Raw genomic sequence first — 14,155 nt, 5'->3', positions numbered from 1 at the left:
TCTCTTTCTTCTTTGTCCTCAAATGAATGTCTAATCCAATGAACAAGTCGGCATATGTACCTTATGGTATTTCAGAAATTTCACAATCTAAGCTACGCATTTCATCCTCTGGATTTCAAAATTCATATTGTTTTACTTGCTTGACACGCCAAGGGGCCATTATCAAACAACTTAAACTGCATGTATATGCAGGCCAATCCAAAAACAATAATTGTTTTAATTCTCTTTTTTTAACTCAAACCTGCCAAGACATATTTAGGGCCACAAGGCATTGACATTGGATATATCCAAAACCACAATATTGACATTAACCTAGCTTGGCTGCTACCAAGCAACCCAAAAATAAAGTCTCTTTGGCCGTGGCCACATGATTGTCATTTCAAAATTTTCTCAGCAGAAGGGTCACTTTTCCTTCACTTTCTTGTACTCCTTGTGGTGGAGTGAAAGGATGGGAACCTCAAAAGTATACCAAGATTCAATCCCAATCCTAATCCCATATGCAGATGCCTGTCTAATCTCTAGATGTAGTCCAATATCTATATGAGGTGACGGGGGAGAAAACTCTATGATGCATTAATAATGTAATCAATGTTAGATAGTTTTGGAGAGAAACTCATCGGTTGGTCACATGCCAAATCATATTATTGACATTATGCATGCAAACAATATGAGTGTAAAACCACAAAAGGTGTCAATGCTGTATCTTTCTGTCTTTCTCTCTTTGCTTAAGGAACAATAACACTAATGCAGCTGCCTGTGTAGTTTCATCTGTCTCTCTCACAACCCATGTTCCAACTGGCCTAATAATGCACAATTCCTTCTCAAATTACTTAATAAGGGACCAATGACCGTTTAAAAGGAAAAGAAGTTTCATCAAAGAATTATATAGCAGGGCTTAGTTTTCATCAATATTGATTGGTACGACTAGTATGAAAACTAGCATTTATTCTTGCCTGATAATGGAGAAACTCGATATGGGCAGAGCATTGCAGTGAAGGAATGACTGCACCCAAGCCAAGTATAGAGCTACAAAACAAATCAAATACGCAACTATAAGATTTGTTATGTTGAAAGTATCAAAACTTATTTCAATATCTGAACAAACCAAAATTGTTACCAGGCTTAAGAAAATTAACGTAACATAAACTAACCAAACTATTCAAGCTCAAGATGTGATCATTTGAATTCAAACTCATATTGAGCTGAAAGTAAGGCGAACTCAACTTGGAGCTCATTTTCTAAACTGCTTACTAAATCAAGATTGGACAACTCTCACCGTTCAACAAAAAATGCTTTTGTTGGAGCTTGGATCAGCTTAAATCATGGATTTGGCTTTCCGCCCCAGGCTTTTAGCTTCAGGTATAGGCTCTGTCTGGATTAAGACAAACAACAGCAGCAACGACGTCATTCACAAGTCTTAGTCCTATTATGTGAGGTCAACTCCATAAATTTTATATCTCCGATCATCTCTATTCCGAACCATATCTTTGTGAGACCATTATATCTCATATCATGAATTGAGACAAAAACCAACTACTCAAATCTAACAAACAAAGGAATCAACTATTTCGATAATTAGATCTGGCAGCAACCATGCCGCAAATATTCTCTCCAGGTTCAATAAGGCCAGCCATTATTTTAGAATCATTCTTTTTGAGTTTTGATCTCAAAAGAATGTACGATATAATTCAACCTCTGTAGTGGGACATTTTCTGAAATCCTGTTCAACTCGATCAGGTTCATATGCAGAGAGCACCTGTTCACTGTTCACATGCCATAGAGAGGACACAACGGAGATTATAAACAATGTTCTTGACATGTCTAAAGTTCTTGACATTTCTTGTTATTTACCCACTCCAAGTTTCCATGAAATTTATATACAAGCACAAGTATGTCCATAATATCTTACAGATGGATTGGCTATCTAACAGCAATCAATGGGAATTAAGGATCTGCTTTACTTCATGAGAATGCTACAGGAGAAGAGCCAAGACAACACTCAAAATGAATCAGAGAAGCAATGTGGCATCAACCCAGAACTGCACATATTGATGGCAATCAATACTTGTCAGCAAGTTAATTTGACATTCGGGGAGGATAAATTTCCCACAGTGCCACAGTAGAATCTTCTGATGATGAGGCCATTAGCTTACTATCGGTTGAGAATGACACAGCATTGCACTGCAGAATAGATTGGATATGGTTATGAATAATGTATAGTTTTGAAACAAAATCTAGGTGCTGGTAAGTAAATAGAAATAGCCGCAAGCTACAGAGAAATGTAAGCAATCGATATTCATAAGTGACTCAAAGTTACACAAGCAAAGATATAATGCAACAATTCTTCCACTTTTTCCTCTTCCATTCACTTAAAGGAAACACAATAACCGCAAATAATCTCAACACCACTAGGTAAGGTTGGTTACTTTTGACTATATCTTCTGTACAGCCATTTTATCTCATGTCATGCCTAAGAGTTCTCTACCAAATTGTCTGTGGCCTTCCTGTCTCTTTTGCCACAAACTTCTTCTATTTCATCCTCTCTCCCTCCCGATATGTTTATAGGTCCTCTTCCAACAATGTTCAAATTCCACACATCTTATCTTCAATAATCAGCACTCCAACTATATTACAGATAACCTCTTTTGCAGCCATATGAATGTCCTACCTTAGGTGCAGAATAGGATAAAGTGAAACAATGAGCACATAAAGTTAATAAATGCAATCTGTTGCAGTTACTGTTAACAAGTACAAGTTCAACACCTTGGATGATGTCAAGAAATTGACATGGAAACACTTGATAAGATATGGATAGCCCAATGTCACAGCCCAGAAAAGTTTTTTGTGCAAGGCCTAAAAGATGAGTCAAACTACTGACAAATCTCACCCTTCAGTCATCAGTAACAAGTTTTGAAATCTATTAGCCGGCTTACGCAACAGCAAAATCTGTGCACGATGCCTTTGGTACATCCATTGACACCATCCATAGAACATGATTCACTGCATATCATTACAAAGATAAACGCAGACATCATAAACATATATCTAAGTCTCATTCCTAGAATTCGTATGGATCATGTTGGAGATGTGCTTCCAGCTCAAAATTAAGGGTTGCGCTTCCAAATTATTCCATCTAATTTTTCTAAATGTGCTATTGGGTTCATAAACTATTAGCGTTGCCCTTCCCCCAAAAAATAACTTCTGCCATTTCCATTGAGAACTCCACATATGGTTCTGATTCCACCCCAAAGAAAACACATACACACATGCAAGGCATAATTCTTGTCTTTGCCATAATAAATAAAGAAATCCTTGAAAAATGAGCTTTCTGCAGCAAACAAATCAGAATTATGACATACCGTGGAATGGTGATATTTTAATATTGCCAGAGCATTTCCTTTGCGATAATTATATACCCTCACTCTGCAATCAGATGGAAAAGAATGATAAATTAAGAGACTGATCATAAACTATAATACCACTTACAAATGGTAACTGTTCACAGCATAAGCTCATTGAGCTGAAGTCTACAAATTGACCAAGTGAAAGTTGCATTGAAAAGATGATGAAAAGAACATCTAGAACCTTATGTTAATGCTTTTCTAGCCTCCATTAATCAATTCAATATCAGCTTAGTTGAGATCTCATATAATGAAAGAATTCCCATTTCTGGTAGCTCATGGAGCGCATTAAAAATGTTTAAACACATACCAACAGGTGAAGAAATTCCATAGCCCCTATATTCTCACTTAGGATTGACCATTGGAAGGCATGCTAATTTTTAAAAACCACATAATGTCACTGGCTATGCACATAATATCAAAGGTAATATGGAACAAAATACAGCCCACTCCAGAGTTCGGACACAATTTAATCCTTTGGATCTTTCCTTCTGAAAACACCTGTACTCTTATGAGAAAAGAAATTTTAGGAATACAGTCAAACAATTGTGCTGTCAAATAATCCACTGGTTTAAGCCCCAGGTAATAAAAAAGTTGATCCTTATTGTTGTCATAAAGACAACTATATGTTAGTTATCCTCATCGATTTATTTCTATAGCAAGAAGTCAAAATCTGGATTCTTGTGTTTGAGTTTTCTTCTTCTACTTCTTTAGATTGTGTGCTAGTGAAGAACTTGTGAGAGAGAGGGAACTAAATGATAATATTGGAATTTGGTATAAATAGTGGAAAACAATGCATATCTGCGTACAAATTATAAGATCTCTAGTAATCTCTGTTGTCATGCCAATTTAGTAAATTTTTAAAGATCATTTGAGGTCATGTTAAAAGAGGAACTTTGAAAGGGATTAGACAGGGGAGGCCCCAATTCACTGTAGATTAGAGCATCAATCATGGATGGAGACAATACACCCCCATCGGCAGTGGCTACATTACAATGAACCCAATCTTGATGCCATCTGAAATTCAGTATATTATTATCTTGTATTCTGCTAAGAGTAATTCTAGTTGTGGAATTTACACAGAAGAATTATTGTAAGTTTATATTGTCAAAGGAAAGAAAGACAAAGTACGGAATACCAACCGGTGATCCCAACCTGCTGTTGCAGCAATCTTGCCATCTGGTCGAATTGAGATCCCTGATATGCCAGGTCGCTCCAAACTGATTTCTTTCTTGATGACACAAGAACCCTGTCTCAAACAATAAATCGCTGCCTAGAATTTTGAACATATAAAAACCTAAAATAATAGGCATGAAAAACAAAGACAAACATAGCTCTTCTTAGGTAACTAGGAAAATGTAAACGAAAATAAATTGGTGGATATATTGAACCAAGTAACACATGAACAAGTAAACGTAGCTTCAATGTTGTAGTGGCATATAATGGACCAATACAGCAGTGAATGCTTAATCAGTTGGTATTTGCCACCTCCTGCATGGACCAGATTCATGCGGAGACTGTTTATTGTTAGTCTTTTTCTTCTTCTTTTTTTTTCAACTCTACATTATTCGAATGTGAAGTTAAGAACACTATATTTAATTTAAAAAGGACAGGATTTCAAATTGTTACAGATTGCTCCAAACAAGAAAATATTAGCTCAAGCATTTCCTAAAAGAGAAATGAAATATCCTAACCTTTAAAATTGACAAGCAACTTCACCAAGAATAATCCTAAAGGTCCATCAAGGCCACCAACTAAGGGTGTATGTTTTCAGCTCGCTAAATCTTCAAGTAGAAAGAAGTATATTGCTATAGAAGGATATAAACCAAAAGTTGATGTTCTTATATTTCAATTTAAAGGATAATAATGCACTGTAAGATTGAGTAAAAAGTTTAAGTTACCGTTGAATGAACTAAACTGAATATTACAACTTTATCATCTGCACCTCCAGAGATACCCCCACTGCATCGCCCATCAACACAGAGACTTAGAACTGTGCACCCAATACATAAATTAGTTAAAGCCAGACTTCAGAAAATTTTAGAGGGAATAGCAGTGTGATGGATACCATACACTAGGTCACGCACCAGGCTCTTTGTGAAACTTAACAGAAGTCAAAGGAACCTTAGGATTCCTCAAATCCCACCAAACCATTGATCCATCCTCATAACTGTTATCAAGGAAAATAGACACATTTACTAGTTCCACAACTTCAATAAAGGTGATTTACTCAAACTAATCAAGAAAAAAGGTGATTAACTTAAAGGATAAATCACACCCCGGGTATGTTAAGGTATTAACAATGGATGGTGAAAAATAAAAAATAAAGCCCAATGAAATGATATAAAAGATTTAAGCATCAAACTTTAATGTGTTTACATGTCAGGGATAAGGCAGAATGTACTGAGTTTCAGCGATATAAGATCAAGAGTAGGGTTACTAACAACCATGCATGGCAATCAGAAAATCTCTACCAAGTTAATTTTAAGAATGTTTCCTTTAGCAGCCAATAAATGATCCAACAGGAGCAATTCAAAGTCTCAAAAATGGATGCATGCACTTGGAAATTTGATAGATAAGAGCATAAGTTGACTTTGTTACTTAATGAGCCATAGGAACGAACCCAGTTAGGACATTCAGGAACCCTTGTGATTCAGAGGGGATAAAAGCTTGAACAGCCATGCACATTCCTGTTAACAAAAATAATAATAATAATAAGTTATGAAAATCATATTCATTATATTCATATAAATTGTTTTGCATTCCAACTAACTAAAAAGCACAAGGAAAAACATGAATAACCTCAAGAGTGTGTAAGCATGGCACACAGGCCATAGTCCACAATTCATACTCTCACACCAGGAACTAGGAAACATAGTAGCTAGGCAGTCTTAATCTCATTGTTGTGTAAATGGATTTCTGTGATAAATCACTATCACAGAGCTGGGATAGATGAATAGTTGCTCATCCATTATGCCAAGCAATGATTCCTGGGTAGGTAGATGTGAAAATTGATTTCACCAATATACTTAAAAAGTATATCTAGGATGGACAGGGACTGCATTTGAGGTGTCAGATCTATGTCGGGCACATATAGGACACAGCCATGTGTCAAACAAGCCAAGTGATGCATCTTAAGTTTTTATTATGATTTTCATTTTTTGACATGTTTAGGATATGCAACAAACGAAATAAGTATCTACAAATTGGAAACTTAGACATAAGCGCCCAAGGATATAGCCAGTTTCTAATAGGGTTTTTAGACCTTTATATAGGGGAAAAGAGGAGTGTAAATTGACCGTACACCCTTTGTACTTTGAGCCTTTGGCCTGAACAACCCTTGTACTTTCTTTTTCAACAAATCAGTGCTTGAACTTTCCTAAATTGAACATGACATTCCTTCTATAACAAATGATGTTAATTTAAGTAAAAATTAACCTAATCTCTATTAACTAAGTCAAATTTATACAAAATAAAAATAAAATTCGAAAACAAGTCACTGGAGTTGAGGGGAACCATCAGTTGGCGATGCTTAGCCAATGATGGGATCCATTGCCGATGAGTACTAGCAAACCCATCAATTGACGATGTGATGCGGTCACCAATCAAGACTCGGCCCAAGGCCGACCCAACCAAACCGGAACAGTATCACCAAAATAGTAGTGCCATAATGTTATTTTAAAACTTGATGCGGTCACCAATCAAGACTCGGCCCAAGGCCGACCCAACCAAACCGGAACAGTATCACCAAAATAGTAGTGCCATAATGTTATTTTAATACTTCTTAAGTTTTAAAATTCTACTTGATTTAGAATTCTATTTCATGTTTCTACTTGATTTAGGATTTTACTTTATGTTTGATTAGGGTTTTATTTTTATTAGAATTCTAGTTGACTTTTATTTAGGATTTATTTCTATTAGAATTCTAGTTGGATTTTGTTTTCCAAATATTAGATGGATTTGGATTAGCCAAACACTATAAATATACCTAGAATCTAGAGTTTGTAATCAAGTTTTTCTCAATAAAATTTCAGCAACCTATTTGGGTTTTCTTAGCAAAACAGTCTTGTTTTTACGTCTTCTTGAAAACCAAGCTTCGGCCATTGAAGTTTGCTTTTTCAAGGGTTTATTTTGGTGTGTTTTTTTACACACGCGCTACACGCTACGTCAGGTGGTATCAGAGCGGTTCATCAACCAATCAGATGGCCAATCTTGAAGGTAACGGTAGCAACCAGCCTCGTGACGGTGATCAGGGGCTGCCCGCGGTTTGGAGAGCAATTGAAGAACAACGAGAAATAACTCGTACAATGGAGCAGCAATTGGAGTGAATCCGCAACCAATTAGGCATTTTACAACGAGTTAAGGATAATCGGAATCGGACTAATGGCATGAATCAAGCCGGCTATATTAAACCGGGAAGACCAGTCATTAATCATGTCCTCATTAATCCTATAAGACCAATGATGGATGATAGCAATGATAAGGATGATCTTGGTCGTATGATAGCCAACCCTAGTGGTAAAGGGGTTAGGAGGAATACGCAGCAACACAACTATTGGGGAAACAATGAGTATAAACTAAAGAATGGCTTTTCGATTAGTTTGGAGCTTGATTTCGAAGATTATGTTGTCCCAACAACCTCAACGTCTACAAACTCAGGTCTGATTTATGCTGCTAACATGACAGAAACTCCAAGGTTATTGACTCATACTGGGGTATTTTCTAGTCCCGAGGGCTCAGGCATTGCTTCGCAACCCAATGATAGTGGCGTTTCTTCTTATCAACTTGCGACTGTAAAGGAGATGGAGGTCATGGTAGCAAATCCTTCTACAGTTTATTCAAGCTCTAGCATGGGTGAATCTAAGGCAATAAGAACATATTCACCTTTGCAATTGCAAAAGCAAGATGGTCACATGGGTCTCTTTGTGGATAGGGGTGTTGGATCTCCTAGGCTAGTTAGCTCAACTGCTGCTATAGCTGATCAAGTGTTTAGACCAAAGGAGGATTCAAGCATCAATATTTTAAGTGATGGAGAGACTGCTAGTAGTCATGGAATAAGCTTTTATTCGAAACAGTTGCAAAAGAATGCTTCTCCAGGCAAGAAAAATTTATGGATGAATTTGGAAGCTGTTGAGAAGTCAAAATCAAGAAAGCTGATGAGAGGAGAAGGACCTATGATAAGATCTATCAGATTAAAGAAGCGCTCAAGATGGAAGGTTCAACGTCCTCAATCTAACAGTAATAATACAATGGAGGCGGAGGGCAACAAACATGGTGATGGTTGGACCCATGCCAATGCAGATATGGCTAAGAAGGGGAGGAATGTCTTTCCTCATGTTCCCTTAGCAGAAAAATTCAAGCGGTTCAAGAAGATGTCAAGCAAAAGTTGCACAAATAAGAAATATAAGGCGACAGCTGACAAGGATAGGAAGCACAAGGTATTTGAGATTGGAGATGAAGTTATGATCTTTTTGAAGAAGGAACGAATTTCAGTAGAAAAGCAGAACAAGTTCAAGCCAAAGAAGTATGGTCCTTACAAGATTCCAAAGAAGACCAATGATAATGCTTATGTTGTGGATTTGCCTAATCAGATGGGTATTTCCAAACATTCAATGTGGCTAATCTCTCTTCGTACTTACCGGATGTGGATTTGTCCAAACAGGATCAAAATTTGAGGTCGAATTTTTTCTCAAGTAAAGGTGAATGATGCGGTCACCAATCAAGACTCGATCCAAGGTCGACCCAACCAAACCGGAACAGTATCACCAAAATAATAGTGCCATCATGTTATTTTAATACTTCTTAAGTTTTAGAATTCTACTTGATTTAGGATTATATTTTATATTTCTACTTGATTTAGGATTCTATTTCATGTTTCTACTTGATTTAGAATTCTACTTCATGTTTGATTAGGGTTTTATTTTTATTAGGATTCTAGTTGACTTTTATTTAGGATTTATTTCTATTAGAATTCTAGTTGGATTTTGTTTTCCAAATATTAGATGGATTTGGATTAGCCAAACACTATAAATATACCTAGGATCTAGAGTTTGTAATCAAGTTTTTCTCAATAAAATTTCAGCAACCTATTTGGGTTTTCTTAGCAAAACAGTCTTGTTTTTGCGTCTTCTTGAAAGCCAAGCTTTGGCCATTGAAGTTTGCTCTTTCAAGGGTTTATTTTGGTATGTTTTTTTATACACGCGCTACACGCTGCATTACGATGGTGATGGGTTTGCTGTAACCCATTGCCAATGGTTGGAATCCATTGCCATCTCTAGCCTATTTTATTGGTTCACAGAGAGAGAGAGAGAGAGAGAGAGAGAGAGAGAGAGAGAGAGAGAGAGAGAGAGAGAGAGAGAGAGAGAGAGAGAGAGCGCACCAGCTGCCAGGATGGGTTCCAGTGAACCCATTGGCCAGTGACTTTTTTTATTTTTTGAATTTTATTTTTTCTCCTGAATCTTGCATGTTGTTAGGCAAAGTAAGAAGTACTATTGAAATTAAAAATCTTGGCGGGTGTTAGTGTAATTTGCTCAATAAGAATACAAGTTACAAACAAGGAGAACAACAACGAAGATTATGAACTACACACAAAATATAGCAAGACATAAAATTGATAATTATCACAAGTGAAAAAGTAACATAGACATCAGTAACAGACCTCTAGTATTTGCTGACTGATTCAGGGAACCACCAGAGCATTTTTGCAGAAATTGTGCAACCTTTTCAGCAGTATTGAGATCCCATATCTCAACCTTCGCATATCAATTGTAAGGCAATGCAAGCAAATGGTATGAGTTACATATCTACGAAGATAAATTAAAGTATCAGTAGAAATGATATAGCAACCTCTGAAGGCTGCTCCCCTGCCATAGCCACATACTTTGGTCCTTCAACCTGCGGATCGTCTGCTAAAAAAAAAAAATCACGATAAAATAAATGTAAGTCTATGAAACAACTGCAAGAAATGATGGATCAAAATGCCAGTCTTTGAAACAACTACAAGAAATGATGGGTCAAAACTATGTTTCTCAGTTTAAATCCAACACCCCCCTCCACCCACCCACCCAACCCCCAAACAAATTTTTTTGTACCCTCAACAAGAAACATGGGGCTCAATAGGTTAAGGTCTCTATGTATTCATTTTCTTAGTTTTTCTTGTTTCTAGAACTGACAACAACAAACAAGATTTAAATCCCACTTCTCTTCAAAACCTAAAATAATGAAAACTCTGAACCAACATTGGCTTCATATAATCTTGATTTTTGTATAACAATGTCTTTTGGAACCAGAAAGAACATTTTTTATTATTTTCCTAAGACAAAGTTAAAAATATTTTTTGTTAACAGTTTAGCAAAAGAGTAGTCCTGAGATTATTTAGTTTTGGAACTGGGAAATAGTTACCAAAAACATAACCAAACAAGTACATATCTTGCTCTACATGCATATAAGTGCAAAAGTATCCACAATAACAACGATACTTCATTTTGACTGATAGTGTTAAATTCCAGATAGAAGGCAAGACACACAAGAACACCATTTCAAACTGGATGGTTTAATGAAAATGAAGCAATTAATGGCAAAAAACATTAGTTGCACAAATACATGTGTTTTTTTATTAGGTAGAAGTCAATGCCTTTACCAAATCAAATCCCACAAGAAATTAAAAAGGTATATGATACTGTGATACTTACTTATCTCAGCCATTCTTTTGCCATCATCTGGAGTCTCTGCATTGGCATCTTCCCTAACCCCTGAATCAACCAAGTACTTAAACCCTTCCCCTTGCTCCACACAAGAAGTCGGCTTTTTCATTAATGATAGCTTGCAGAAGTGGTAAGAGTTTGTCTGGATCGTGAGTAAAGGAATCCTATAGACAATAAAATTTTGATTTTAAGTGACCTTTAAACATTAAAATGTCAGACGTACCATTCAGAATTTGGCTAAAGTGATACACATAGTACAAGTTATCACAGAGACAGAAATACAGTGGAATTTCAAGCAAACTTGGTCCAGTACACTCTCAGAGCAGACGTCGTTTTGACAGCCACACTACACCTTTAAACAGTAGACTTCTTGAACCATAATTTTCCAGTCTAATTGCATAGTTAGTGAGAACATAATTTTCCATATGCCAGTTTTATTTTATTTTATCAATTTTCAGCAGGTAAGCAGATTTTAAATCTTAAAAACCTTAATTAGGAATACATTCGCAAAAATCTCAAAAACACTGTATGCATCAAAATTGCACTCTGTAACAGGTGATGGTGGCCAATATTTCTAGTCTAAGACCTTGTCAACAAAACTTACCTACATCACTAATAGAAGGTGTCCCAAGTACACAAGACTCCCGCTTAGCGAGGATCAAGGGAGGGCCATTCTGTACGCAACCTTACTCTTGCTTTACAAGGAGGTGTCTACAACTTAAACCTGTGACCCTCCAATCACAAAAGCGCAAACCTTACCGTTGTTACCAAGACTTGCCTTCTACCTACATCAATAATACTTGTCTTTGCACTGATCATTGTCCAAATTGAAACATGGGACCAAAAGAAAGGTAGATACCTTACTCTAGCATACCATTTTTTTCAGATCCTACTCCTACTAAACATCCAAAGTCCTTAATTGATCAGATCAATTAACAGGCGAATGCTTTCTCGAGTATTAATTCCTAGATTAGGCAGTTTCCTAGCTATCAAAAACAAAGAGAGAGAGGGAGAGATTAGGCAGCTTCCTAAATAAAGGCAATCAGAAGGTCAACAGCTAATAAGTGGTAATCAACCTTTGAACCTGGACACTTGATGTAGGAAAGCATCTATGTAAGCACTGATTTCATGAATTACTGGAAATACCCACTACCCTAATGCTAGCATAATGAGAAAATGCATCGTCAGAATCATGGTAAGCTCTTTCACCACAAAGTTGCCTAAGAATCAGTCTTAAGAACAAACAATGAGTCTTTGCAAACTATCAAAAGAATGCAAATACTGTAACCAACGATAAGACAGCTGAATACCTGGGCAAAGTTCCATCTGCAATATCCCAATATTTCACAGTCCCATCCCTACCCTGGCTGCACGTGTGGAACACAAAACACAATAAATCAAGAAACTAAGCACAACCTAGGTTTTTGGGGGGCTTGATAGAGCATGACTCCTGCAACTTTATGATGATGGCTAAATCTCAAGAAGCAGGAAAAACAAGTGGCACCTGACTACTTTGTTGTTTCCAATCAAAGGACTAGTTGCAATACAAAGGATCCCATGGGCAGCGCTATGCACCCTATAACCAGTTCATTTTCCTTGTGTCAGCAAGCAATCCATAATGCCATCGTTGAGAAAAGGAGAAATTGTAAAAAGAGCAAGCAAGACAGAATAAATGCTTAATATAATACCATGATGATGCCAAAGTCCGACGCTCAAGAGTATCCCAAATGCGCAACTCACCATCTCCGGCACTGCAATATAAACCTTTTAACTTTGCCAAAGCCAATCTATATCAAAACTGGAAACAAAAATAAATTAAAAACTGATTATTACCCAGTAAACAATACATTTCTAGATGGATGGAAACAAACATCTGTGACAGAAGCACGATGGCCTCTTAGAACTGCAACAGGATCTGGTGGAGACCTTTTGCTCATTCTCGGGTCTACCATAAACATCATGCCAGAACACATTAGCAAGCTTTAAACAGCAATTCTAGTATGAAATACAATTGCACTGCAATGAAAATGCTGTCAATACTTGCACCAGCTCCAGTGACGAAAAAAATAAGTTCCAATTAAAGCAACTGATTTCACCTTGAAAAAATCAAACCGCAATTCATAACAACCCTTACCCCCCCCCCCCCCCCCAACAAAAAAAAAAACAACAACAACATCATCCAAACAAAAAAATGGCAGGAAATAAGTTCTTTCTATGAAACATTCTATCAAACAGTTGGCAGATTACGAGCATGGAGACACGTCTATATCTTCCGATTCAAGAGAAAAGCCAGAGTAGTAACTAATGACAATAATCCACCAGCTGATTAACCTCTAAAATCTCGAGTTCATCTCTTTCAAATCCAATCAGGAAAAAAAAAAAAAAAACCGTAATGAACCGGGAAATTTATGCATCATGCAGTTTGTTTGATTATATATATGTGTGTGTATATATATATATTAGTATAGAGAGAGGTAGAGAAGAAAGGAAATAAGGCTGCAATAATAAGAACGGATACCTGATCGGAGATCAGTTGAATGTGAGAAAAAATAAAACTTGTGTTTCCAATGTGGGGAAAAGAAGACAGTTAGGATGTGAGGAATAGAGGGTTCAGTTGCTGAAGAGAAGAGAAGCTGCGGGCAGAGTGGACAAAGTTGGAAAAGAATGATCGTTGAGGGGCATTTTTGTCCACAAAATTTGTTTCTGGCCAAAACTTGATTTCTTTTGCTTATTTTGGCTGAATTTGCATTAGTTGAGATGAATCCTGTAGAATTAAGTTCCATAATTTATTTATTTAAACAACAAAAATTATAATTATAAATTAATTTCATAATATAGAAAGATTTTGTCGCTTTGTCCTTCTCTCTAGTTAAGTGGAACATAATAATTGTTTAATTGACAAAATCCCTTAATCCGATTAAAGTGGAATGTAGTAATTATATGGTCGATGATAAATTTTTTTATGCCTAGAGTTTAACTATATAGGAATATCTGGACCAATTGAAATAAAAGTTAAGAGAAAAATTATAATTGATAATATATTTAAAAGTA

The 14,155-nt window shown here is 36.4% G+C and overlaps 1 protein-coding gene across 6 annotated transcripts; it reads right to left on the bottom strand.

Moving 5' to 3' along the window:
• Positions 1 to 1,776: 1,776 nt before the first annotated feature.
• On the bottom strand, positions 1,777 to 13,752 carry LOC127807633 (protein DECREASED SIZE EXCLUSION LIMIT 1). Of its 6 annotated transcripts, none has more exons than XM_052345647.1 (14): positions 13,623 to 13,727; positions 12,938 to 13,120; positions 12,793 to 12,855; positions 12,609 to 12,680; positions 12,415 to 12,471; positions 11,093 to 11,268; positions 10,248 to 10,309; positions 10,060 to 10,153; positions 6,025 to 6,091; positions 5,489 to 5,571; positions 5,303 to 5,394; positions 4,544 to 4,674; positions 3,360 to 3,423; positions 1,777 to 2,181 (listed from the first exon to the last, which is right to left on the bottom strand). In XM_052345647.1, the coding sequence occupies exons 2-14, from the start codon at positions 13,075 to 13,077 to the stop codon at positions 2,077 to 2,079; spliced, it is 1,206 nt and encodes a 401-aa protein (XP_052201607.1). In that variant the 5' UTR covers positions 13,078 to 13,120; positions 13,623 to 13,727; the 3' UTR covers positions 1,777 to 2,076. The 6 variants fall into 6 exon arrangements, 4 of the variants coding, with proteins under 4 accessions (XP_052201607.1, XP_052201610.1, XP_052201608.1 ...); XM_052345650.1 differs by having other exon boundaries at positions 1,779 to 2,181; positions 12,938 to 13,049; positions 13,623 to 13,752; XM_052345648.1 differs by having other exon boundaries at positions 1,780 to 2,181; positions 10,248 to 10,306; positions 13,623 to 13,726.
• Between the last annotated feature and the right edge of the window lie 403 nt (positions 13,753 to 14,155).

Source organism: Diospyros lotus, chromosome 8 (assembly GCF_014633365.1).
Source record: "Diospyros lotus cultivar Yz01 chromosome 8, ASM1463336v1, whole genome shotgun sequence".
NCBI lineage: Eukaryota > Viridiplantae > Streptophyta > Magnoliopsida > Ericales > Ebenaceae > Diospyros > Diospyros lotus.
This window is presented reverse-complemented; position numbering and strand designations above follow the sequence as displayed.